This window comes from Rhinopithecus roxellana, chromosome 10 (assembly GCF_007565055.1).
Source record: "Rhinopithecus roxellana isolate Shanxi Qingling chromosome 10, ASM756505v1, whole genome shotgun sequence".
NCBI classification, from domain to species: Eukaryota; Metazoa; Chordata; class Mammalia; order Primates; family Cercopithecidae; genus Rhinopithecus; species Rhinopithecus roxellana.
This window is the reverse complement of record NC_044558.1, coordinates 129,028,512-129,055,592: the sequence shown is the minus strand read 5'-3', so window position 1 is coordinate 129,055,592 and position 27,081 is coordinate 129,028,512. Positions and strand designations below refer to the sequence as shown.

General features: G+C 38.5%; 1 protein-coding gene across 1 annotated transcript; it reads left to right on the top strand.

Annotated features, from left to right (window-relative positions):
• LDHB (lactate dehydrogenase B) lies at positions 1 to 23,449 on the top strand. The gene is made up of 8 exons (XM_030938578.1): positions 1 to 123; positions 3,850 to 3,984; positions 11,951 to 12,068; positions 14,056 to 14,229; positions 16,681 to 16,854; positions 20,273 to 20,390; positions 21,616 to 21,739; positions 23,081 to 23,449. Exons 2-8 carry the CDS (start codon positions 3,856 to 3,858, stop codon positions 23,246 to 23,248), a joined length of 1,005 nt encoding a protein of 334 aa, XP_030794438.1. The 5' UTR covers positions 1 to 123; positions 3,850 to 3,855; the 3' UTR covers positions 23,249 to 23,449.
• The last annotated feature ends 3,632 nt before the right edge of the window (positions 23,450 to 27,081 follow it).

Sequence of the window (27,081 nt, the reverse complement as noted above, 5' to 3'; positions counted from 1 at the left end):
GTTGTGGGGCCCCGCCCCCTCCTCCCTCCTTGCAGAGCCGGCGTCGTAGGAGACGCACGCAGCTCACATTGTCTTCTCCGCAGTGCTGCTGTTACAGAGGTCTCCAGCGCCTTCCCTCTCCTGGTAGGTTTCGGCTCAGGATCCTGAATTCTGGCTCACAGACAAGCTGGTGGGACGTGCGGGGGAGTAACTGTGGGGAGCCGCGGGAAGGAGGAAGAAGCACATCTCTCCTCCGTGGCCTTTAGCTCTGAGCATCCGGCCTCGGGCCCTGACTCTGCCGCTCGGTTTGGGGCGCAGGGCGGGTCGTGCCCTAGCGGAGGAGCAGAAAGGCAGAGGGTAGCAGCGGCGGCTCAGGGGAGTTCTATCAGGGGAGAGACTTGTTGCATTTGCAGCTAAAACCGGGCCCTGCTTGTCCTTGGTGGGTTCATGGCGGCCACATCACCCCCACGGCCTGCTGGCGGGAGTCGGGACACGTGCCCGAGTAGCTGGGGGAGGGGGACGGAATCAGGTGGCCTGTGAAGGCTGGACGATATTTACCTCGAATATTTCAATCTACTACCAAGGTAATAGAGAAATGCCCCTGCACTCGCTGGGATGAGGAGAAAGGCACCTAGATGACCAGCACGTTTGGCGCTGTACTTATCTTTACCCGGCTCTCAGCCTTTCCGGGAGCTGTGCGCCAGTTCTTTCCTGCAGGGCCTCTTTTCTTGATGCTTAGGTGCTTCGTTTACTTTACCAGCCTTGGGTTCTCCAAGTAAAGAAGTCCTAGACTTGTCCCCACAGACCTTACTCGGGGAAATCTCTACCTTCTGCCTGCCCTTGTGATCTGCTGTTGTTTGCTGCCTGTGCCCTGAGGAGGAGATGGTTTGTGCGCGCCGCGAGCAGTACAAGCTGCAGTAAAGGCCTGGGGGATGGGGGGAGGGGAGGAATTCAAAAGCAAAACCTGAATCTTTACAGTGAGAAAGATTCTGCAAAGAAGATCTTTGTTCCTGAAATTAAGGCACTCGTTTATTTCTTATGATTTATATCCACCGCAGTGAGGAGACATAAGGGACCAAGACTCAGAGACAAATTTTTACCGTTTGTCGTTCTTTTTTTTTTGTTTTGTTTTTTTTTTTTTTTGAGGCAGAATCTTGCTCTGTCGCCCAGGCTGGAGTGCGGTGGTGCGATCTCTCTCGGCTCACTGCAACCTCCGCGTGCCGGGTCCACGCCATTCTCCTGCCTCAGCCTCCCGAGTAGCTGGGAGTACAGGCGCCCGCCACCACTCCTGGCTAATTTTTTTTTTTTTTTTTTGTATTATTAGTAGAGACGGGGTTTCACCGTGTTAGCCAGGATGGTCTCGATCTCCTGACGTCCTGGTCCGCCCGCCTCGGCCTCCCAAAGTGCTGGGATTACAGGCATGAGCCACCGCGCCTGGCCCGTTTGTCGTTCTTGTTCCTTACAGCCTGCGCTCTGATGTTGGCACAGGCATGTATATCATGCAGACCATTTTCTTCTCATTTCTTAAAACTCCTTTTAAGGAAAAATTAAAGAAAAGCACCTTCTCCAGAAATATCTGAAAGAAAATCTGACTTGAGCCTTTAAATTGTACTTCCTGAAGTTTTCTAAGTTAAAAGGTCTGTCAGAACAACGAATCTATTTAGATAGCCACCGTTTCTGGATTTTCTTTACTTTTTTTTTTGAGACGGAGTCTCGCTCTGTCCCCCAGGCTGGAGTGCAGTGGCCGGATCTCAGCTCACTGCAAGCTCCGCCTCCCGGGTTCACGCCATTCTCCTGCCTCAGCCTCCCGAGTAGCTGGGACTACAGGCGCCTGCCACATCGCCCGGCTAGTATTTTGTGTTTTTTTAGTAGAGACGGGGTTTCACCGTGTTAGCCAGAATGGTCTCGATCTCCTGACCTCAGGATCCGCCCGTCTCGGCCTCCCAAAGTGCTGGGATTACAGGCTTGAGCCACCGCGCCCGGCCCGTTTCTGGATTTTCATTTTCCACTGTTTCCTGAGCCCCCTATATGCCAAAATCATCGTAAACAGACCATCTAACAACAATAAATTTAAGGGCAGAACAACTATCCATGTGTGTCCTTCGTTCAAGAAGAGATGCAGCATTCTTCTGAGCCTGCTTAAAATGCAGGCCCTGGCTGAATTTATTTCATTTTAAGGTCATCTATTTGTGGAGACACTTGCACAACATTGCATCTTTCTTCTCTCTTTAGCATCCACTAGGAAACTGTAAGTATGATATGTAAAGGCGGAAGAATCTCGTTTTAATTTATCCTTACAGATGGGAGGAAATATTTTTTGGAAAAAAAGTAGCTATAAGACAATAGTTGTTACACAGTTGTCTCCAAATTCAGATACTTTATTCCAACTCAGTCCTGCTAACTCTTACTTTACATATACAGTTAATAAACTAGGCTTATTGCTTAGTCCATTGCAGATTAGAATTAAAAACTAGACTGGGAAGCACTGGTACAGTTTGAGACGGGTATGGTGGCCTCAGATGCGACAGAGTCTGACATAAAAAGTAAAAACCAAGTGAAAATAATGGACATTACAATGGGTTACTAAAATTATAAGTAATAATTATGAAGAAAAGGCTTATTTGCCATCTGTGTTCTCTGTTCAAGAAGGCAGGGTAGTATATATTTAGTGTACTATAAATTGCCATGGAATTGATGTTTATTTCTGTAAGTTTTGCTGTTTTTTTCAGTTACTTAGAAAACATCTGGTTATCCGATGGCACAGATAACATTTGTTACTGTGCAGATCATTCATTTTCCAACAGGTTTCGGGGCTTTTTTTCTTCTTTTTACATTTTGGGGGTCTTTAATTTGGATGGTTAGACAGAAACTGTTTTAGAGACTGATTGTCTCCTAATGAGATCCCCTGAAAGGACGATGTCTACTTTCCAAGAAGCTTCTTAGGTACCCTAAAAGGAATTCAGGTTGATGTTTTCGCAGACTTTGCATAAAAATTATTCATTGCCATTTTACAGTCACTATGCATTAAGTATGCATTCCATGTCCAGTACACTGTAACACATTTTATGTGAGACAAAGTAGAAGAATCAATCCCTGTCTTCCAAGAATGATAATAATCATTAATAGTGGAAATTATGTTCAAAATTGGCCATTTATTCTTTTTATCCAAGCTTAAATATGAGTTAATACTAGACCCAAACTTAGTTTACATAATAGTTACATATACATTCTTCATAGGGGAAGCAAATTAGCTCATTTACACACAAATATTCACAGGTTTTTAGCCAGAAATAGTAACAACCTACTAAATGCATGGACTCATAGGGTGAAGGAAGAAATCCAGTTCTAATGGGCTTCATGAAAGTTTTTAGCTAAATGAATTCTTCCATTAAATGGATCTCATGATTTTTTTTTTTTTTTTTTTTCTTTTGAGACGGAGTCTCGCTCTGTGGCCAGGTTGGAGTGCAGTGGTGCCATCTCAGCTCACTGCGAGCTCCGCCTCCTGGATTCAAGTGATTCTCCTGCCTTAGCCTTCCCAGTAGTTAGGAAGGACTACAGGCGTGCGCCACCATGCCCAGCTAATTTTCATTTTTTAGTAGAGACGGGATTTCACCATGTTGGCCTGGATAGTATCAATCTCTTGACCTCCCGATCCGGCTGCCTTTGCCTCCCAAAGTGTTGGGATTACAGGCAAAAGCCACCACGCCCAGCCCGGCCTCATGGTTCTTTAAAATACATTCTGCTTTCTAGAATATCATTAGGCGGATTTTAAGTTGTACTTGAGTTCAAAATTGCAACAGTATCATTTTAAGGATGATCTCTATTTGAATTTCATATGCAGATATATGTGTAATGTTTTGATTCTTGCAGTGCAAAATGGCAACTCTTAAGGAAAAACTCATTGCACCAGTTGCGGAAGAAGAGACGACAGTCCCAAACAATAAGATCACTGTAGTGGGTGTTGGACAAGTTGGTATGGCGTGTGCTATCAGCATTCTGGGAAAGGTATGTTTCAAGAACACCATAGATGATAGAGAAGTTCAGCATGTGTACACAGTTTCTTTGGGCACCTTGGAATTTTATTATATCTCTAAAATAGTTCTTTTTTTCCTGAACAATTTGAAGTTGTAGATGTAATCCCACTTCACTTTTAAATATTTAATTAAGCATGTATCTCCTAAAAGAATTATATTCTCCCTATGTGACCGTAATAGTGACTGCACTTAGAGAATTTAACACTGATGCAATACGATCATCCAGCATACACTATTAACATTTAAAATTCTCCGTGTTGTCAAAAATCTCAAAATCATGCCATTTATAGCTATTTTCACTTCAGTGCGAGATCATGTGTTTCATACACTTGTCATGTCTCTTCTTCTTGAATCTGGAACTGTTACTCAACCTTTCTTTGTTTCTTCTGTCATTGACATTTTTGTAGCATCCAGGTGAGTTCTGTAGAATGTCCCTCAGTTTGTCTGTCTGATGTTTTCTTGTAATTCAGCTCGGGTTGAATTTATTGGGTGGGATTGGAACTAGGTGATGTCATGTCCTCCTTTGTGCAGACAGTCAGGAGACACATGATGTTCAACTTGTCTCATTACTGCTGAACTTAATCCCCTGGTTCAAGTGGTCACAGCAAGCCTTCTCTACTGCAAAGATCCCTTTCCCTCCTTTAATTAATAAGTACTCTGTGCATGCATGGCTTTGTGAGCTTGTGGGAATGTTCTGTTAAGCCCTTGAAAGTTTTACCTATTGGTTTTATTTTGAAATGATTTCAGATTTACAGAAAATTTGTAAGAATGGTAAAAAAATAAAACTTTCATAAATACTTCACCGACATTTACCAGTTCTTAACATTTTGTTATTTATGCTCTCTCACCATATATACATACATACACATATGTGTATGTGTGTGTGTATATATATATATATGCTCATAGGTAGATAGATTTGTAGATACAGAGATCTATAGAAATAGATATAGATGTCCACGATATATGTGTCTGAATCTATAGATGGCTTTTTTTCTGAACCATTTGAAAATAAATTGCAGATATTATGCCCTTTACTTCCAAGTCCTTTAGAGCAGCAGTCCCCAACCTTTCTGGCACAAGTGACCAGTTTTGTGGGAGACAGTTTTTCCACAGATGTGGGGTGAGGGGATGGTTTCAGGATGAAATTGTTCCACTTCAGATCATCAGGCATTAGCTAGATTCTCTAGATTCAGTACTGACCCGTGACCTTGGTTTTGGGGACCCCTGTTTTAGAGTACATTTCCTTAGAACATGTTCTGAGATAATAAGTGCAATTATCAACATCAGGAGATTTAACACTAATACTATACTGTTATCACCTTCCACTTCAGTTTTTCTTATATACCTCCATAGGCTTTTTGCCTTACCTCATATGTATCCTTTGTAGTTCAAACCACAGTTAAGCTTTCTTTAGTTGTCAAAGACTTTTGAGGAAAGACGCCCTTTTCTTATTTATCTCACTGAATTGATTCCTTATTTCTTCTGATGGCTGCCTTAAATGTAGGAACAACAAAAACAAAAATGCTGCCTTGCCTTCAGGAGAACACACTGTCCCTTTGTATCATATGTAAAGGCTGCCTGAATAACCCCTAACCAAGCACATTTCTGTTTTCAAAGTTTAAATTCTAAAGCAGCAAACTGAATCTTTACCGAGAAACACTTACTAAAAAAATAAGCTAAAAAACGTAGTGCACACCAATGAACATTTTATCCTTTTGTGTTTCCTTCTAGCTAGTTTCAATTGACTAGGTAACTATCATTTAGGATAGCAGCTCCCTCAGATTACAGGGAATTGAAATAACCACAATTTCATGCTCACTGTTCATGCCAATAAAAACAAAGTATTCCAGCTTACATCCTTTTGAAAAAAACATTGAGTATGTGCCATGTTCAGAGATAAAATGCTTTATTTTAAACAACCTTAGGAGAGAGGAACTGTTCATATACTTGCTGTTGGATGAGATGGCTGATGCTTAACGATCCTGTCCACAGTGTCACATGTGGCAGTGGTGGAGCTGTATTTTGAACCCAGGGCTCTGAAGTCTTCACCATAGTGACTCTACAATTTTCATTTTATTCAATGCTACTGTTGGGGCATTTAGAAAAAAATAAATGTATTCATTAAATACTAGCTAGAGATTTTTCTTTCCTTCTGTTAATCTCAAAATTTGGGCCTTTCAGGAAACTATATCTGAGCTATCATGATTCTGTAAGAAGTACCTCTATGATGTTGTAATCATAAATTTTAAATTCTCTTCAGTAAATAATTTAATTGAGACTGTGCCTGGAGTTATATAACACTTTGGCTCAACTCGAGGGCTTGAGAGAATAGCCCCTGCTGCTACCACAGTTGGGATGTTCAGATTCAGAGACTATGATTTCTGTCTTTCTGTTTTTTTAAGACAGAGTCTCGCTTTGTCTCCCAAGCTGGAGTGCAGTGGCGGGATCTCAGCTCACTGCAACCTCCACCTCCTGGGTTCAAGCAATTCTCCTGCCTCAGCCTCCTGAGTAGCTAGGACTACAGGCGCATGCCACCACGCCCGGCTAATTTTTTGTGTTTTTAGTAGAGACAGGATTTCACTGTGTTAGCCAGGCTGATCTCGAACTCCTGACAAGATTTCACCGTGTTAGCCAGGCTGGTCTCAAACTCCTGACCTCATGATCTGCCTTTCTTGGCCTCCCAAAGTGCTGGGATTACGGGTGTGAGCCACCGCACCCAGCCCAGATTTCTGTTTTTCAACCTAGCATTCTTTTCCCTTTATCTTTTGCAAAATGGAGTACATTGCCTTAGAAATTATGTGAAGACTATCTAACAAAGAATATTTTTGAAACTATAAGTACAGGAAAGAATGACTGACTTGTTGAAAGATGATTTTACCAATTAAAAATGTCTAAATATTATTTTAATGGTTCAAAATTGTGTTAATACGTGGTAAAGATTAGAAATCCCACTAGCTTAATAGAGAAAGGAAAATAACTCTGCATGTGGGTGTTTGTATATTACTTCATTTATTCCTTTCTGTAACCTGTCAGAGGATATTGTCATCTATATCGTATGGTTGAAAAAAACAAAAACCAAACACCCAAGATGACACAGACAGTAAATGCCACATCTGGCCTTTTTGAGCTCATAGATGGTGTAGTTTGCCCCCAGACATTAAATAAAAGTATAGCATCAGAGAGGTTGAGGAGGGACACGCATTAGCTAGATTCTGGAAGCCCACTAAGGCTCCCTAGTACAGTGTCGCACCGTACGAAGACTTCGTTATTTTTGGCTTCTACTTTTGCCCACTCTCTGCAGCCCGTTGCTTATATAATAACCATAGAGAGCTTTCATAAAACTAGTGGCTCCCCTACTTAAAACTCTCCAGTCATTTTACAGTGCACATATGCTACGCACATAACATAAAATCCCATGAGGCCTCACAGATCCCTCCCTGCCTGTTTCTCAGAGCAAAGCAATGGAACACACAACTCCAGGGGCACCATACACAGGGAGGCAGCAGACCTGCCAGTGCAACGTGATGGTACTGTCTCTGACTTCATCTCTTCTATTTTTCTTCTGCCGCCCAAATGCCAATCTCATTTTTGCTTAAACTCTTTTACTTGTATTTCCCTTCACGTGGAATGTTCTTCCCTAGGCCACAGGGTTGACCCCTTCCTATCATTCAGATCTTACTGCAAATGCATGCCTGTGCAGGCAGGCCGTCCTTGCCTTCCGATATAAAAGTAAACTTCCTTCCCAGTAGCTTCAACATCTTCCTGCCTTATGCTCTTAAGAGCATTTCTACCTTCAGAGATTAGCCTGATTTGTTGTTTAATTCCTATTTCCTTCCTGATACATTCCATGGCAGCAGAGACTTTATGGTAACTGTATACTTGAGTAGCAGGATAATGCCAGGCACTTAAATGATAAATAAATGAATACTTCTGCTGTTACTTGTAAACTGCACTCATATTTTGTCAAACTTTGGTCATGGCTTTATCTTCTACTGCCAGACTTTACTTTTGCCCCATTATCCATCTCAGACTCTGCATTTTAACCACCAAGACAGGAGGATCTGAATGTCGAACTCATCATGTCATAGGGGTCAGGAAGAGCTTTGAGGCAAGATTATCATAAATCCTTAGCTTCTAAGTCTGTCTTTGGCTTGAGTGTTTAGCCTTGCTTCAGTCAACTGTAGCCATGTTCTTGTGGACAAACACAGTATAACAAAGCTCTTAAGAGGAGCAAGGTAGGTACAACGACAAATTGCAAAGTAGTTTTTGCAATGCAAGACTTGGCTTAAAAGTAAAACATAATGAAAATTTGGTATTTGTACAACCCACCTTTGGTATTTCAGCCAGAAACATGCTCAAATAGTATTTAATAATAATGTAGAAGTAGCATTTCAGAGAGGAAGAAATAAACTTGAATAAATGGCACTTATCCGTTTAGCTAATTATTTGAGAAAGGCTATACCTTTTCCTCCCGCAAAATTGTATGCATACTAAATAAACACTTGGAGGAGATATATATATATATTTTTTTTTTCTCTTGAGAGAGAGAGAGTCTTACTCTGTCACCCAGGCTGGAGCACAGTGGCATAATCTCTGCTCACTGCAACCTCTGCCTCTCGGATTCAAGTGATTCTTCTGTCTCAGCCTCCCTAGTAGCTGGGATTACAAGTGCATGCCACCATGCCCGGCTAATTTTTGTATTTTTAGTAGAAACAGAGTTTCACAATGTTGGCCAGGCTGGTCTCAAACTTCTGACCTCAGGTGATCTGCCTGCCTCGGCCCCCCAAAATGCTGGGATTATAGGCATGAGCCACCACACCTGGCCAACACTTAGAAGTAAAAATGAAACTATCCCAAATATTAAGGCACTGGTGGTAGTGGAAGAGGGAGAATATATGTCTGTGTCGGGTCCACACAGGACTTTAGCCTTTTTGTTAAGTCTGTCACAGAAGTAGAGTAAAAATAAATACGTTTTTAAAAGCCATTTTAGGCCGGGCGCGGTGGCTCAAGCCCGTAATCCCAGCACTTTGGGAGGCCGAGATGGGCGGATCACGAGGTCAGGAGATCGAGACCATTCTGGCTAACACGGTGAAACCCCGTCTCTACTAAAAAAATACAAAAAATCTAGCCGGGCGAGGTGGCGGGCGACTGTAGTCCCAGCTACTCGGGAGGCTGAGGCAGGAGAATGGCGTGAACCCGGGAGGCGGAGCTTGCAGTGAGCTGAGATCCGGCCACTGCACTCCAGCCCCGGCGATAGAGCGAGACTCCGTCTCAAAAAGAAAAAAAAAACAAAAACAAAAAACAAAAAAACCACACCATTTTAGTGATATATTAAGCAAGCTTTCAACAGTGGTATTCTTGGTATCTAAGTGACCTTGATCCATAGTAAGAATACTGATTTTGCAGTTAATCTAAACCTTACAATTTCAAACATTATAAACACACTTACAGCTTAAGTGAAATATATGTATGGTCAATTCATTTTATAAATGTGTGAATACAGAGGGAGATTTATTTAAGCCAAACAATACAACGAGTACTTAGGCACACATCTTCTATTTGCACGCCTCTGGATTTGGGTGATACTCAGTGCTGCAGATGCAGCTAAATTCAGTGTTAAACAATTATTATTTAAGTGTTGGATCTCTTCCTTCCTTTTCAGCCGCGAATGCACTTCTCAGGCAATTCTCTACACCCACTGAAACAAAGAGACAGGATCTGAGATCCTGTGACATCCTTTTCTACTTAAGCACTAAATTGTTTTGCCCTGTTGACTTCAGCAGCACGCATGTGATGTTACTAAAATAAGAGTGATATTCCCAGTGCTCAGTACCTTAATAGAATCATTATAGATATTATCAAGTTGTATTGCATTAATTTAGGACCTAAAAAACACAAATGAGAACTTTGTGTGCTCTTATCAGAGATTGCAAAGAACAAAAGCAGCTTTAAAGGTGTCAAAACGTCTTTAAGGAAAAATGGATAAAAATTCATGCCAGTATTTGATATACATGGAAATGAGGAAATGTTTTGTACCTGATCCCCAGCTCACAGAGTGGTCATTTCAAAAATATGCAAGTAATTTGGTTGCTCAGGGTTAAGGACACATTCGATCATTGGGAGACCTCAGTCTTAGAGAAACCCTCACAAACAAGCCCACTGTAACTTACTTCATGAGACCAGGCAGCCACTTACATTTTAGCAACAGAGGACAGTGTTTATTCATTGTCCTACCGGGAGCGAGACTTGCTTTATCTAGCAAGCTAAGTAGGTCAACTTTTCTTATTGGCTGTCTCCCAACTCTCTGCTGCATCTCCCTCTGGTGGCCCCTGCCGCCTGTGCTACTCCACCTTATTCTTCAAAGTGCTTCCTGAACTCCAGTTACTTACCCGCCGCCCGCCCCCCACACCCCCGTTCCCCACTTCTCCATTAATACCCTTCACCTGTGTAGCTGATCACACTACTATTCTTAGAAGAGGTTGACCCTTGAACAGCATGGGCTGGTTCATTTACAGGCAGATTTTTTTTTTCAGCCAAAAGTATATTGAAAATACTGTATTCAGGGGATGCGAAACCCACATATACAGAGAGTCTTTTGCATCCTGTGAGTACTGTCCTTTCTGTATACTTGATTATGCCCAGATTTTGGTACACTCGGGGGTCCTAGAACCAATCCCTTGAGGATCATATATTCAGGAATGACTGTAATGGCATTTTAAACTGGGACCCAGAATTGAAATATTTTACTTAGCTGATATTTTTGCTAACAGCCATAACAACAGTAAAAGCAAGGACTCTGGTGATGTTTCAATAGGAGGGATAACCATTTTATAAATAGTTCATAAATTATAGTTTCCATAAGATAATGGAATTTCATAGATGAAAGGTTGCTTAGATGCGTGTAAACCAACCACCTTTTTTTTCCTTTTTTTCTTTCACTTTTATGTAGACATTCTGAGAACATTTAAAAAGTTAATAATTCCAGGCCCAGCGCTGCCTATTCCAGGCCAGGCCTGTAATCCCAGCACTTTGGGAGACCGAGGTGGGTGGATTGACTGAGGTCAGGAGTTCAATACAGCCTAGACAACAGGGCAAAACACCATCTCTACTAAAAATACAAAAATTAACTGGGTATGGTGGCATGCACCTGTGATCCCAGCTACTCAGGAGGCTGAGGCTGGAAAATCACTTGAACCTGGGAGGTGGAGATTGCAGTGAGCTGAAATTGCACCACTACACTCCAGCCTGGGCAACAGAGTGAGACTCTGTCTAAAAAAAAAAAATTATGACTCCAGATCAAGATTAAATAGTATATTCATTACTTTAGATTGTATTTTGAGTGGGGTACAGAGAATGACAATTGGAATTGAAAACAAAAGAAATCTGAGACTGGACAAATCTCAGGCACAGATTTGGAGTGATCTCATGAAGAAACCTCCCAGTGCTAGATTCTTCTGCCCATAAAACTCTCCTTCCTTTCCCCACCAAGACATTTGAGTGGATTAGAGCCACCCTGAAAATTCCAAGCTTTAGCCTGGGTTTCAAATCCCGGTGATATAAGCCAAATCTACCCTTTCAGAAAGCCTCCAAATTGGGGTGACCTCAAGGATGGACACATTGCCCAAGGTTGTTTCTGGGCCTCAGTGTATTTTTGTTTTCACCATTCCCTCCCGCTTAATATATAGACTTGTATTCAGTAGGCCTACTCCTGAACGAAGCTGGCTTCCTAATGAATCTTTAAGTCTACGTGATCTTAAAGTATAGTTTGTACCATGTGAACTGAATCCTTGTTGAATATCTAAGTTCATGGTAAAATTCCCAAGATGTTTAGACCTTGGTGCTTAGGCATGTTAAAGATCTTTCTTTGGGTTAGATTGTGAGCTGAGGCATCCTAGAGTGGCTTAGGGTTCTAATGCCTGTTTTTGCGTTTACAGTCTCTGGCTGATGAACTTGCTCTTGTGGATGTTTTGGAAGATAAGCTTAAAGGAGAAATGATGGATCTGCAGCATGGGAGCTTATTTCTTCAGACGCCTAAAATTGTGGCAGATAAAGGTAATTTCACTTAATGCCTAAAGTGATCTAATATTTTTTCATGCCCCCAAAAACACACTTGGAATGCATCTTACAGCATAATAGATTTATTTGTAAGTAGGAAAAGTTTTGGAACAGTTATTTCAATAACTGTCAATAAGATATTTATAATCTAGTTTAGTAAATTCAAATTATTGCAAAATTGTTATATAATTATAAAATATTTCCCCCTTTTCCCTCATTTTATTAAAAGCTCTTATTGCTCTTCTTATTTGTCTACCATATTCTACTTTTTATTTCTCATACATTTTATATTTGCTTATTAATGGACAGCTACCTAAAATGAGTTTGGTAGCCAGAAATGATCACTGATATGTCACCAACAGGAAATAACAAATTGGATTTATAGCATTGTTTGGCTTATTTTACCACTTCTATAGGCCAATTTTCTTTCATCCATTTCTAGAAACCCACTTGCTACTACTAAAATGTACACGTAGCAAATTGACATTTTCCCATTGGAAGTATATGTAGAAAATGGTTATGTATTCCACACTGCCACACTAGTTATCTTTATCCTAAAGCAGATGCTTTCCCTTCAGTCTCTATTATAAAATTAGTCTTCCCATCCTGGTGAATCTGGTGTTGGCAGTTTCTTTTCTTCTGGGTCCAGTTTATCTTCAAGGTTAAACTCAAGTATCACTTCTGGTAACCCTCTCCCACATACCTTCTACACATTTGATATGTAACATTTTGGGCTATTGTATTATAACGGCTTATTGTATGTATCTGAGAACCAGCATGTTTTAGACCCCAAAAGTATTGGTATAAAGTAATTTCAATGCCTTGAATAAACTAAATAGTAGCTATTATTTATAAATTTGTAACATTCTGGGTACTGTGTGAAACACTTTGCACATATTATTTCATCTTCATCTTTGCAACAACCTTAGGAAATGTAGGGACTATAATTACTTCCATTTTAGGGAGAGGAACCTGACAAAGTATTAACCATCAAAAGCCACATTGTAACCCAGTTTAATTATGCAAATCATCCATAGCTGTTGAGTCAAATGACCACATCAAATCGTGATATCCATGTATTTTGAAAAAGGATACACTTAAGCAAAAAATGAAATCTCTAGGGGAACTTGCAGTGCTAAAAAGCGAATAAGCTTCCTAAAAAATATTATTAGAAATCCAAGTTTTAGTTTCCAGACCAAACCAAACACTTGAGTGCCTTCCCTCCCTTCCTGAATTTAACTTTCTTTTTCTTTCTTTCTTTCTTTCTTTTTTTTTTTTTTTTTTTTTTTTTGAGACGGAGTCTCGCTGTGTCACCCAGGCTGGAGTGCAGTGGCGCGATCTCGCTCACTGCAAGCTCCGCCTCCCGGGTTCACGCCATTCTCCCGCCTCAGCCTCCTAGTAGCTGGGACTACAGGCGCCCGCCACCACGCCCGGCTAGTTTTTTGTATTTTTTTTTTTTTTAGTAGAGACGGGGTTTCACCATGTTAGCCAGGATGGTCTTGATCTCCTGACCTCGTGATCCACCCGCCTCGGCCTCCCAAAGTGCTGGGATTACAGGCTTGAGCCACCGCACCCAGCCCTAAATTTAACTTTTTAAGATAAAATAAAAGTAACTTAAAATTGATTGGTTTTGGGTTGGTTTTTTTTTTTTTTTTTTTGATGTCTACCTATTGGAGTCACTGTTTACACTTCATTTTATTCCTGACAATTCATTGAATTCGTAGCCAAAACCATACTTTGGGGTCATCTTTATTTCCTTTATTTTCTGAGGCAGTTTGGTGTTTGGATTATTGCAGTGTAGCTCAAGGGAGAAAAAACAAGCCACAGGAACATTGAACTTCAAGCCCTTACAATACAGAAAACTTAATTCACATATATGTTCTAGAAGCTTATGTATGGTTAGGCTTTTAGAGCATGTCATATAGGATATGTTTTAATGAAGAGTTGCATTTAAAGTACCTGTTTTTGCCTTTTCTTTTTAAAGATTATTCTGTGACTGCCAATTCTAAGATTGTAGTGGTAACTGCAGGAGTCCGTCAGCAAGAAGGGGAGAGTCGACTCAATCTGGTGCAGAGAAATGTTAATGTCTTCAAATTCATTATTCCTCAGATTGTCAAGTACAGTCCTGATTGCATCATAATTGTGGTTTCCAACCCAGGTATTATTGTAACACTTTAAGTCTCTGTTCTGTTAAGTTCAGTGTTTTGGTGTTTTTGTGGTTATTGTTTTGGACTAAAATCAGTCCCAGTATTCATTTACAGAAGCAATTTACATGTCTTCTTTTATTGGCCCTAAATAGTGGTGTTTGCAAAACAAATGCCTCTGTCCCAGGCCAAATGTTCAAAAAATGTGATGAGAGTTTTATGTAAAGCAATGTCATGTTCTCGCTTCATCTGGCTTGGTTATAGATTCTAAGGCTTTTAAAACTTTTTTAAAAAGATTATCCTGGGATGGAGAATGAAGCATTCGAATGTAGTTTCAGTTCATAAGAAACATTCTAACATATTTGACCTTTCATTTTCTGGAAAATCCCATTATACAGAATTGAAACGGATCACCTTTGAAAAGAAGTATATAAGAAAGCCATTAAACAATTCTGGTTTAAAGATAGAAATAGACTGAATTGATGGACAAATCTATGCTAACACCAAATGCTCTGACTTAAAAATTGCTTTCCTTGCTAACTTAACATCTACAGGATGAACATTAAACCTTCTGACTAGAAAGAATGCACTTTTTTAGCCTTAACAGCTAAAATGTGCTCTATTTGATACTGCTTTTGTCTATAGTTTGCCACCAAAATTACTGCATGTTGGTGAGCATAGTGGGTGCATTGAGAGAATAGTAAATAAACTAGACTGATTATCTCTTACACTTCACATAGCGAAACATTGTGAATAAGAGCTAGGGGAATTCCCCAGTGTCTTGAGTATTTTTTTTTTTTTTTTGAGACGGAGTCTTACTCTGCCGCCCAGGCTGGAGTGCAGTGGCCGGATCTCAGCTCACTGCAAGCTCCGCCTCCCGGGTTCACGCCATTCTCCTGTCTCAGCCTCCCGAGTAGCTGGGACTACAGGCGCCCGCCTCGTCGCCTGGCTAGTTTTTTGTATTTTTTAGTAGAGACGGGGTTTCACCGTATTAGCCAGGATGGTCTCGATCTCCTGACCTCATGATCCGCCCGTCTCGGCCTCCCAAAGTGCTGGGATTACAGGCTTGAGCCACTGCGCCCAGCCTGTCTTGAGTATTGAGACTTGAGAGTCAGCGAGTACAGAGGTTATTTCTATATTTTTATTCTCTGCAAACCAAGATTAGAGTTTATTAAATGGTTCAGTCTTATATATAAAACTTCTCATAAACATATGTGCCAGGCCGGGCGCGGTGGCTCAAGCCTGTAATCCCAGCACTTTGGTAGGCCGAGGTGGGCGGATCACGAGGTCAGGAGATCGAGACCATCCTGGCTGACGCGGTGAAACCCTGTCTCTACTAAAAAATACAAAAAAGTAGCCGGGCGAGGTGGCGGGCGCCTGTAGTCCCAGCTACTCGGGAGGCTGAGGCAGGAGAGTGGCGTGAACCCGGGAGGCGGAGCTTGCAGTGAGCCGAGATGGCGCCACTGCTCTCCAGCCTGGGCGACAGAGCAAGACTCCGTCTCAAAAAAAAAAAAAAATATATATATATATATACATATATATATATATGTATATGTATATGTATATATACACACACACCAGGTAGATGTAGAGTAGGAATGACAAGTAGCTGGCACATAGTAAGTTCTGCATCCTGTGCCTCAGGCAGGCATCACTAAATAATTATGCAACTTTGTAGATATAGCTTCACAGCTGGATTTTCCAGGGAGTCACTTCCACTGAACCAAAGTTGGCAAGGAAAAGTTATCCAGTACCAAATGTCCTTGAACTATCATAGCCATTGTCTACAGAGTAGTGTGGGGTGGAGGCTGCAGCATTAACTTTTCAGCTCTTCACCTTCCTTGTGTGCACATTTTTTACTTTTTACATCTTAGCCTGCAAGTGCTGTGATCCTATCTGGATCAGCAGAAGTTTTATCTCTGTGGTTTTAAGGCTATGCCACGCTGGAGCAAAGGTTCTGACATAGATGTTATTTTATTAAATAGAAATGTTTCATACTATGTATTATCATAATTGTTTACTGAAGAATTCCTCATGCCCAGAAAAATTTATGGTAGCAAGATTTGAAAGTTTAGTAATCATTATGATGACAATCATAATTAAGAATGTTACAACTGTTGGAAACTTAACTGACAACCTGGTTCAACCCGTTTCCTTTTTTTCAACTTGAAGTTAATGAATCTGCAAGGTTCTTATGTATTCTTGTTTCACATAATAATGCAAATGTGAAAGCACAGTATTGCATTTTTCATGTCTTGCCATCTTCATATAAGGCTTAAAAGCTTGTTTTTGTCTTTCTCGTTCCTGTTCCCTCTAACAATGAAAAGTAAAGTATTTACGTCTTTCTGGCCACATCTCATTTGAGGAATGGGGAAGTGGGTAAAGGGAAGCCAGGGCACCCCAAGCTGCCTAACAGTCGAAGCTGGTTTTGGTTTACTTACATATACTATTTCCAAAATTTTTAGTGGACATTCTTACATATGTTACCTGGAAACTAAGTGGATTACCCAAACACCGCGTGATTGGAAGTGGATGTAATCTGGATTCTGCTAGATTTCGCTACCTTATGGCTGAAAAACTTGGCATTCATCCCAGCAGCTGCCATGGGTGGATTTTGGGGGAACATGGCGACTCAAGTGGTAAAAGAAAAGAAAAAATTACTTACGATATTGGTTTTATCATTTTGAATTTTTCATTTTATTTCAAATTTTATTTTTATGGACTTTGTATTTAAGAAGAGTTGCAAAAATAGTAGTTACTTTTCTGTTATATTGCATATTGCCTTATCATTTACTCTCTCATCTATCTACCTATCTATCATCTATCTTTACCCTGATCAATTAAGCATAAATCAGTTCCCTCACCTTTTTCTCCATAAGTTCTTTACTGTGTATTTCCTCAAAACAAAGGTTTTCTTTTTCATAACCACAGTACACTTACCAAAATCAGGAAATGTAACCCTGAAACAATACCATCTAATCCAGAGTCCATTATTCACATGTTACCAACTGTCTCAGTATGTCCTCTGAAGCTTTTTTCCTAATTCAGAATCCATTCTAGGCTCACACATTACATCTGCTGTATCTCCTTAGCCTCCTTCATTCTGGAACAGTTTCTCAGTCTATCTCTGTTTGAAAAGTTAGGTGAGTTATTTTGTGGAATGCCCATCAATTTAGATTTGTCCAATTGTTTCTTTATCATTAGGTTGAGCTATGAACTTTTGGTGCACATACCACAGAAATGACCCTCTGGCTTTCTCATGGCATCACATCCAAAGTCATGTAATGTCAGTGTGGCCAACAATTGGTGGCACTAATTGTGATAACTCAGTTAAGGTTGTATTTTGCCAGGTTACTCTGTGTGAAGTTACTACTTTTCCTTTGTAATTTATGAGTAATTTGTGGGAAGATGTTTTGATGCTGACTAGGAAAATGATTCCTCATCAATTTTTCTCTACTAAATTTAGCATCTATTAATGATTTGTGGTTGAATAAATTATTACCATGGTAGTTGTCAAACATGATCTACTAATTCCATCATTTATTCTATGTTGATTAGTTGCACTCTACTGTAAGACATAACTTTTTCTTCTTCCCTCTTTATTTATTCATTTGTTGATATCAGTATGGCCTCAGATTTTTATCTCATGTCCAAAATATTCTGTCGCTATCATTTGTAATGCTCAAGTTGTCCCAGGCTTTTCAAACTGACTCTTATGTCTTTTTTTTTTCTTAACGTTTCCCATCATTTTTTGAGAACTTTCTTGCACAATAAGTTGCACCAGTCTCATTTTGAACTTTCCCCTGCCCAGCACTAGAGTCAGCTGTTTCCCTAACGAGCCCTATTTCCTTTTAGTGAGGAATGCTCATTAGAAACCAAGATTAGGGCATAGGTGTGCTTGTGCTACTGGTATATCTTTGCTTGTAGGCCCTTTGAGTAGACAGAGCTATTACATCCATTGTGTTTGCTGAAGGAGGAATGAATTACGTAACAAAAGCTTATAAATAACTTGTGTCTACTCTTCTATAAGTAAAATAAACCTTATCTCAAATGAAATTTTGTTTTTAATGAACTATTAATTTTAACTATCAATTATTTAAGTAGTAAGAAACTGTACGATAAAACTAAATATTTTCTTTAGGAACTTAAAGAATTACACATAAATTAGTAAATCAAAAAGAGCAACATTAAAATCACATTACACTTTTTTTAGTGCTTCGTGTTGAGACAAAAACTATATTATAAATGTTTTAAATTAATATTTTTCTCATTTAAATTAATATTTATATTTTGAACAATATTATGTAAAACTGTTTTTGAACAATTTTGATTCTGTTTCATAGATCTAAATCTATTATCCACAATATATTGAATAAGCTCATGGTAAAAAAAAATAATAAAATCATGCAATATTGAAACTAATAATTTAAAATATTTTGTTAATAATGATGATAAATAATACTTTTATTTGACTGAATTCATTTCTGCCATATATGTAAAGGAATGTTTTCTCCCAATAAGCTCAAAGTATAAATCTTCCTTTGAATTCAGTGGGAGTTTGAAATGCAATTTTAGTAAAGGATTTATCTTGGTGTTATAAGAATTTGTTCTTGAAGTTATAGCATAATTTATTTCTGCTTTTTTATATAATAATGCTGACTTTTTTTCTGACACATCATATCACTTTATTCAAGAATTCTTTACCTCCAAGGACTCATCTGAATTTTTGTCTGGTTAAATTGTAATGGTCCTATGTGTCTCTCTTGATCAGGTTAATTTGAGCATGGAAAGGTTTTAGCAAGTCGGCTCCGTGACTTTAAGTTCGGCTCTCCCATCTTAACAAGATAATGTGACTAGCAAGTTCTTAACTTCTCTGAACCTGTTTCCTCATCTATAAAATAAAGATAATTATGCCACCTATGTACTATATAAAAAGTACTTAGTACAATGTCAGGTGTACAGCAAAAGTTCAGTAAATGCTGGGTATAGTTTATACATTGTTAGGCCTATAGATAAGAAGTGATATTACGTGTTCTCTAGTTCAAGTTTAATTTTAGTGAGAAAAAAAAAGGTAAAGTAGGTTAAGTAGCCATTGAAGATCTTTTAGTTAATGCCATATCTACAACTAGAATTATGTCTTCTGATTCCTGTCTAATGTTCTATTCTGTTATGGCTATTATTTTTCCCAAAACATCTTTTTTAAAATTTTCATGTTGATCTATATTGTGTACGTAAAATGAAAAGAGAATTAAACCATGCTCACTAGACATGATTATGCTGATTTCACAATTTTCATCAAAAATTGTGAAAATATCCAATTACCCTGACTTGCCAGAAGTTGTGGACTAAAAGGGGATCTTATTTAGCTATAAATAGCTTTTTCCTTCATATCTGTTTCAACCATACTAGATTCTACCCCACACTTTTGCTCTTATTTCCAGAGTCTACAGTGTTCTCCAAAGGTCTCCAAGGAACGTATAATTTAGGGTTTAAGGGCCAATTCAAAGCCCTGTTTTGTGTAGTTCTTTCTGATACTCTTCTCCCTTAAATTAAGTAGACTCCTAATTGTAATTTTTACCCCACTTTCATAATTATGCTTTATTTGAGTTTTATTCTAGGATTTTTTTCTTTACTCTAGAATAAAGGAGCATATATTAGAAAAATATGGAGGAGAAAAGTTAAACATTCCTCAAACCAAAAGTTTAGCATAGTCCCCAACTAGAATCCCTGTGATTTCACACACCTAGAGAGAAGCAAAGATTTTTATTTTCTCTGTAACTGACACAGCAATTCTGCTTTGCACTAAAATACTTGACAGTTAAAAGGTCAGACGTGTTGCTATTTGAAGACAAATGTCAGCCTTTTGGGGGAGTATTATACTGGAATCTACTGGAGAGTCACTTATTGGAGCAGTTCCAGTTGATATTCAGTAACTTGCATCATAGCTGAAATTGAACTAAAAGAAGAAAAGATTTTTTTTTTAAAATAATGTCAGAAATATCTGCAATGCCTTTTTTTTTTTTTTTTTTTTTTTTTTTTTTTTTTTTTTAAAAACAGTGGCTGTGTGGAGTGGCGTGAATGTGGCAGGTGTTTCTCTCCAGGAATTGAATCCAGAAATGGGAACTGACAATGATAGTGAAAATTGGAAGGAAGTGCATAAGATGGTGGTTGAAAGGTAAGTGAAAGGGAGCTTGATTTTAGATGATTAATTTCAGCTCCACTTTAAATAGAATTATAAACATTTTCCATGGCTGTCTGCTCAGATAAACTGTTAATGTAGTAATTATGCAGCTTTTGAAACTTTTTGAAAGCTTTTTGAAAGCTTTTGAAACTGATAAGACTTTTACACTGGTCAAACTTGTTATGCCAGTTTCCCTAGGGAAAGTAAATGTTTTCTCTAGCAAAACTATTGTAGAGGTAAGAGGAGCAAAATGTGGAATTAACAAGTGAGAGGAGTCTTCAGATTGCCTCCTCTCAACAAATAAGGTTGATTTATTTAGAAAAGTAAACTTAGACACTATTGGTTTCATAATTGGCCAAAATAAATAAACTTGCTGGCTGATTGCTAACAGTGTTTAAGTTTTTAATAACAAGACTAACTGATGTCTCAATTACAGAATGATTTTGTTCAATTTTAGTAATTTTTTTTTTCCCGGAATTTGACCTATATGTGAAGAAAAAGAACCATAAAAAAGTTGAAAGAGTCTTTATAATTTCAATTAATGTAGCCCTTTATTTTACAAGTGAGAAAACTATGGCTTACCTTGATCTCCTGACCTCGTGATCCGCCCGTCTCAGCCTCCCAAAGTGCTGGGAGTACAGGATTGAGCCACCGCGCCCGGCTGTTTTTTGTATTTTTTTAGTAGAGATGGGGTTTCACCGTGTTCGCCAGGATGGTCTCGATCTCCTGACCCCGTGATCCGCCCGTCTCGGCCTCCCAAAGTGCTAGGATTCCAGGCTTGAGCCACCGCGCCCGGCCTACCACTTTTATTAGTTAGTTGATTATAATACGGTAGGTGACAATGGCAAGTGGGACCTCACAATTGAGATATATTTTGTCCATTCACTTTTATTGTTTCCTGGTTTTATGTGTTTGGAAATATGTTTACAAATTTATTAATAATGATTGGAAAATGGGTATTTTTACCACAGTGACTTTATAAATCTTATACAATAAAGTTACCAAGCATTTATATAGTGTTTACCATGTAGTGCTTACAGTTTTAAGCATTTTACATATATATTCACTCATTTAACACTCAAGAAGGGAACACTAAGGCAAGAAAGGGTAAATAATTTGCCCAAGATTATAGTTAGAGACAGAGCAGGTGTCAAAGTCAGGTCTGGTTTCAGTAATGATTGAGTCTTATTTCAGTGATGTCTGTTATAATTTTTTTAAGTGCCTATGAAGTCATCAAGCTAAAAGGATATACCAACTGGGCTATTGGATTAAGTGTGGCTGATCTTATTGAATCCATGTTGAAAAATCTATCCAGGATTCATCCCGTGTCAACAATGGTAAAGGTAAGACAAACTACTACAAAATATAATATGATTTCTTGCATTGTATTCTACAAAAAGATTCATTTAAAGACACCCAGACTGGATAAAATCATAGTTCTTGGTTATTTCTGTCTCTAAAGGATTTATGTAAACTATTCTCATTTTCCAACAGAAGTCTTGGACAACAAGGGTGGAAAACTTACAGAATCTAAGACATTCAATAGATTGTTGTCATTCTTTATATAATTAATATTAACTCTGGATCTTTACTTAGCACATTCTTAAAGTATTGATCATTTGAATAAGCGTAATAGAGTTTCATTTAAAGTTGGTGTACTAAACTCTAGATTGCCTTTCATATAGCACTTAGTATCTTAGCAAATACAGTTTAATTCAAAAGCTGTGGAGCAAATGCACAAAACAGGTAGAAGTTAATTATTTTTTAAACAAACCTGAAAGTATATTAAAATATTTTGTAAGACAACTGAGTCATTTTCCACAAGTCAGTGTAAATCAAGTGTGTCAATAATTAGCTAATTACTGAGTCTTCGGGTACAAATATAGGAATTTGTTTATTCTGTCTAGTTTTGTGTGTGTACAAAATTTTGGAAATTAGAAGTTTAAAAACTTACGTTAAGGTATGTTTAATATCTATATAGTTAAATTGACTCTGAATAAATTGCCCACACATACTGGTAAAGTGTTTTGGAAATTTTGTTTGTTTCTGCAATTCTTGGGCGTTCCAAGCATCTTGCCTTTTAATGGTCTTTAACTGTTTGTTACCCAGGACCTCATAGGTTGGCTACCACCTGAAATTTCTTCCTAACTAAAAGTCTTTAAGCAACTTAAAATGTCATAAAAAGTAATCCATTAAGAACCACAATTAAAAGCAATTTAATTTGAAGACTCATATATCAAAATTTATTAAAGTGTTTTTAAGTAGAAGAGCAGTGTTCAATAAAATACATATATAATAAAATTAAATAAGTACTTGTTATTTACAAATATCTAATTTTCTCATAGTGTATGTTTGCACATTCTATGTATAAAACCTAATTCAAAACATAAGTATTGGGGAAATGTGGACCTGTAAGTGATGAAAATTAGATGAGGGAATGAGTTCATGCCTATCAAGTTTCCTACAATTCTTTCTGTTGAAACATCAGACCTTTGATTTTTTTTTTTCCCCTTCTTTAGAGTTGAGTTCTTGCTCTGTCACCCAGGCTACAGAGTAGTACTACTGTCGTAGCTCACTGAAGCTTCAGACTCCTGGGCTCAAACAGTCCTCCCGCCTCAGCCTCCTGTCTTTGCTCATTTTTAGTTACAGTTCCATGTCTTAATCTCAATGCTTTGTTCTGGCAGGGGATGTATGGCATCGAGAATGAAGTCTTCCTGAGCCTTCCGTGTATCCTCAATGCCCGAGGATTAACCAGCGTTATCAACCAGAAGCTAAAGGATGATGAAGTTGCTCAGCTCAAGAAAAGTGCAGATACCCTGTGGGACATCCAGAAGGACTTAAAAGACCTGTGACTACTGGGCTCTAGGCTATAGAAATTTAAAAACTACAATGTTATTAACTCTGAGCCTTTAGTTTTCATCCGTGTACATGGATCGCAGTTTGCTTTGATCTTCTTCAATATGTGAATTTGGGCTCACAGAATCAAAGCCTATGCTTGGTTTAATGCTTGCAATATGAGCTCTTGAACAAATAAAATTAACTATTGTAGTGTGCTTCTATTTCTGGGATTCCTTCCTTAATGATTTCTGAAAGATTTCAGTCAATCTGTCAAGTCATTCTTACCACACATTATAAATGTCCCTAAATTGCAACATCATCTACACTCCTGCCTCTGAATGACACAAAAATTCTTTGTTGCAACATGTGTCATGGTTTGTTGTTGTTGTTATCCTGAGAATATGATTATCATTTTAAGGTTATAACTGAAGAAGCTGTAACGGATGTCAATGTGTATGACATTTATAAGGAAGCCCATTTTAAAAGGAAGAACGCCTAAAATGGAAATTTTGTTAGAATTAGTTCTATTTCACAATGAAGGAAGATGAAAGTTTGGTCTGGATTATTCAGATTCAGGCTACTTGGAGATAGCATAACGTGAATTTACAGGGAAACTTAGGTAGACTTCCTTTAACAGTGTTATAAATTTACATGTTATGTAGGGGTCAATTTAAGTAGTGTTTAAAACATGGGTTTATTTTAGTCAAGTTAACTACTTAATCACTCCTAATTCTCATTTTCGTCACCTATGAGACAGTGATGATAACAATACTTCAATATGGGTTGTTTAAATGACAACATTATATAAAACTCTTAGCACATAGCTTGGTCATCATGGTAGCCAACATTTAAGTAGTGCTTACTATTCCAAGTGCTTCATAGATGTTGACTTACCTGAATCATCCCAACGGTCCTATAAGGTAGTGCTTCTTAACCTCAACACTATTGACCTTTTGGGCTGAATGTTTCTGTATAGTGGGGGCTGAATTGCACATTGTAAGCTGTTTAGCAGCATCCCTGATCTACCCAGCTGATGCCAGTCTCACACCCCTGCCCACAAGGTGTAACTAAACATGTCTGCAGACCTTGCCAAATGTCCCCTGGGAGGGGGTGAAGAGAATCACCCCTGATTGAGAACCACTGATCTAAAGTGTGTATCCTTATTTTACAGATGAGGAAACTGAGACACTCAGATAATAGCGACTAAATAACAGTACCAGGATTCAACCTATGCAATTAGCTTTAAAATCCTTTCTCTTGGCCAGGCGCAGTGGCTCACGCCTGTAATCCCAGCAATTTGGGAAGCAGAGGTGGGTGGATCATGAGGTCAAGAGATCGAGACCATCCTGGCCAACGTGGTGAAACCTCATCTCTACTAGAATTACAAAAATTAGCCGGATGTGGTGGCACGCACCTATAGTCCCAGCTACTCGGGAGGCTAAGGTGGGAGAATCTCTGGAACCCAGGAGGCGGAGGTTGCAGTGAGCCGGGATCGTGCCATTGCACTCCAGTCTGGCGATAGAGTGAGACCCCATCTTGGGGGAAAAAAAAATCCTTTCTCTTAAGCACAGTGTACTATAATGCAGAAAAACTTATTGTCAAATTTCTACATCTTTTTAGAATAATATTGAAATTCTTTAATGATCCAGCATATTATGCGGCTACTGTTATTTCTATATTACAGAACGGGAGATGGCCACAGTTATTAAATTCCTTTTTCATATATTTCCAGTTAATCTGTTGGTATGGTGATCATATCTAGATGTAAGGAGGAGGGTTAATTTAGCATATGTTTCTATTTCATTGTTTCAGTTTCTATGTGAATGTTGAATTTACAATAAGCCAATAGTTTCCAACCTTGAATTTCATGGATCAGTTTAGAATTGTTTAAACTTTGTTTAAAAGGGGGAATAGACGTGTGTAGGTTAAGAAGCATGAACAAGTTTGCCAACTTTTCATTTTGCCAAATAAGCACATGGAGAAAAAACTACCCATTTTCTACCATCATACAAAAGAAAAGACATTTGAATGCCAAGATAATAAGAAGACCACAATCTCAAATGTATCAGTTATCCTGGACCATGGACAGAAATGCAGAACCCTTGGGATGGCAGAGCCAAGAGCTGGAAGAAGGCTGGCCTCTCAGTTTGCATGCAGTTGCCTGTACCAGCTATTGACTGCCTGCCTCCTAATTGCTTTTTATATTAGGAGAAAATAAACTCCTATCACTGTCATTTTAGGTATCTGTCTCAGCTAACCAATTAATTCTAAATGATATCGTCTCCAACTACATGGCATAGTACCTGTTAGATAACTTTTTATCTAACTGAGGACATGAATGATAAATAACAAAATAAGATGCTATAAAAACAAGAAAAAGACTTGAATCCTCACACATTCAGTTCGAGCACTTTTGTTATTTTCTTATCGTCTGGGGAAACATGAAAAATGGAATTAATAACATTCCTTAGGAATAGAGCAGAGGCCTAGTAACACCTGACTAGTCAATACATGGATCCAGATATTCCCTGGGTCAATATCCAAAATGCAAAAACGATGTACTGAAGGTGACAGACATTGATAGTTCATCCATAAAGGTACTTTGATCTCATATGATTTTACAACTGGAAGTGAGTTTTGTCCAAGTTATTTTACAGAAGAGAAACGATACCCAAGTACTTTTGTGGACCTATTGCTGAGTATTCAAGCAAAGTGGCTAAAACAAAGAAAGGTGGAATTTATTGGTGCAACTAGCTGAAAAGCTTAGGAATGGAACTGACATTAACCAGCACCATATTCAAGGGTAAAAAATCAATGTAGTCAGAAGTATGCAGTTTTTTTCCAACTCTTTAACTTTTTTCCTCTGTACATTTATTTAATTCTAGGTTCTATACAGTAGCAAATTGTCTGTAGCAACTCCCAAATTGTATCTTCTCTTGTTCAGATCTAATAGAAAACTGTCCTCTTCTTTCCTAGAAACTCCAGAAAACATCTCATTGCATCTTACTGGCTCTGACTGAGTAAGATGTACATCATTGAACCTATGTCAATGGCCTGAGCAATGCACTGCTGTCATTGATAGATGACTTGTTTTTTCTGGAGTCGAAGCCCATGAATTGAGAGTAGTGGAAGGGATGAATCCCAGAAGAAATTAAAGACATTTCTAGACATTGGAGGGGAAATAGAACTGGGTGATTTTTAAAGATAGATAGATAGATACATAGATGGATGGATAGATAGATAGATAGATAGATAGATAGATAGATAGATAGATGTCATCTCTCAAGGCTAGCTGGAACTGGAATTCTCAAATCCTGACACCAGATCAGTAGTCTTTTCCATGACCTGTTTTACTGCCTGGCATCAGTGTCTTCCAACAGCAATATAATAAATGCTTCCAGTTATATCTGGGTTCTGACACAGTGAAGTGTTTTTAGGTGTAATGCAGATCTTTCAGGGGAAAATCTCTATCTTTTCCATTCTACTATCTGGCTCAAACTGATTCCTGTTATTATTGGAGCTCCCACATAGAAATACTAGTCATTGCATTAGAAAACTGAGAGATGAATAGAAAGCAGGAATTCTTATCCTATTTTGGAATAAAGAGTTCTATATGAGTAAAATTAAGCAGACAATTATTAGAGGAAGCCATAACATATTAAATTAGCCAACAAACAAATGCTTGAGTATCTGTTTGGTATAAGTAACTCTTCTAGTTGTTATGGTGAGAAGATAGTGAACATAGTCCAGGTCTTCACAGCAACAAAACATATTAATGTCACTATAATTTGGATATTCGTCTCCACCCAAATCTAATGCTGAAATATAATCTCTAATGTTAGAGGTG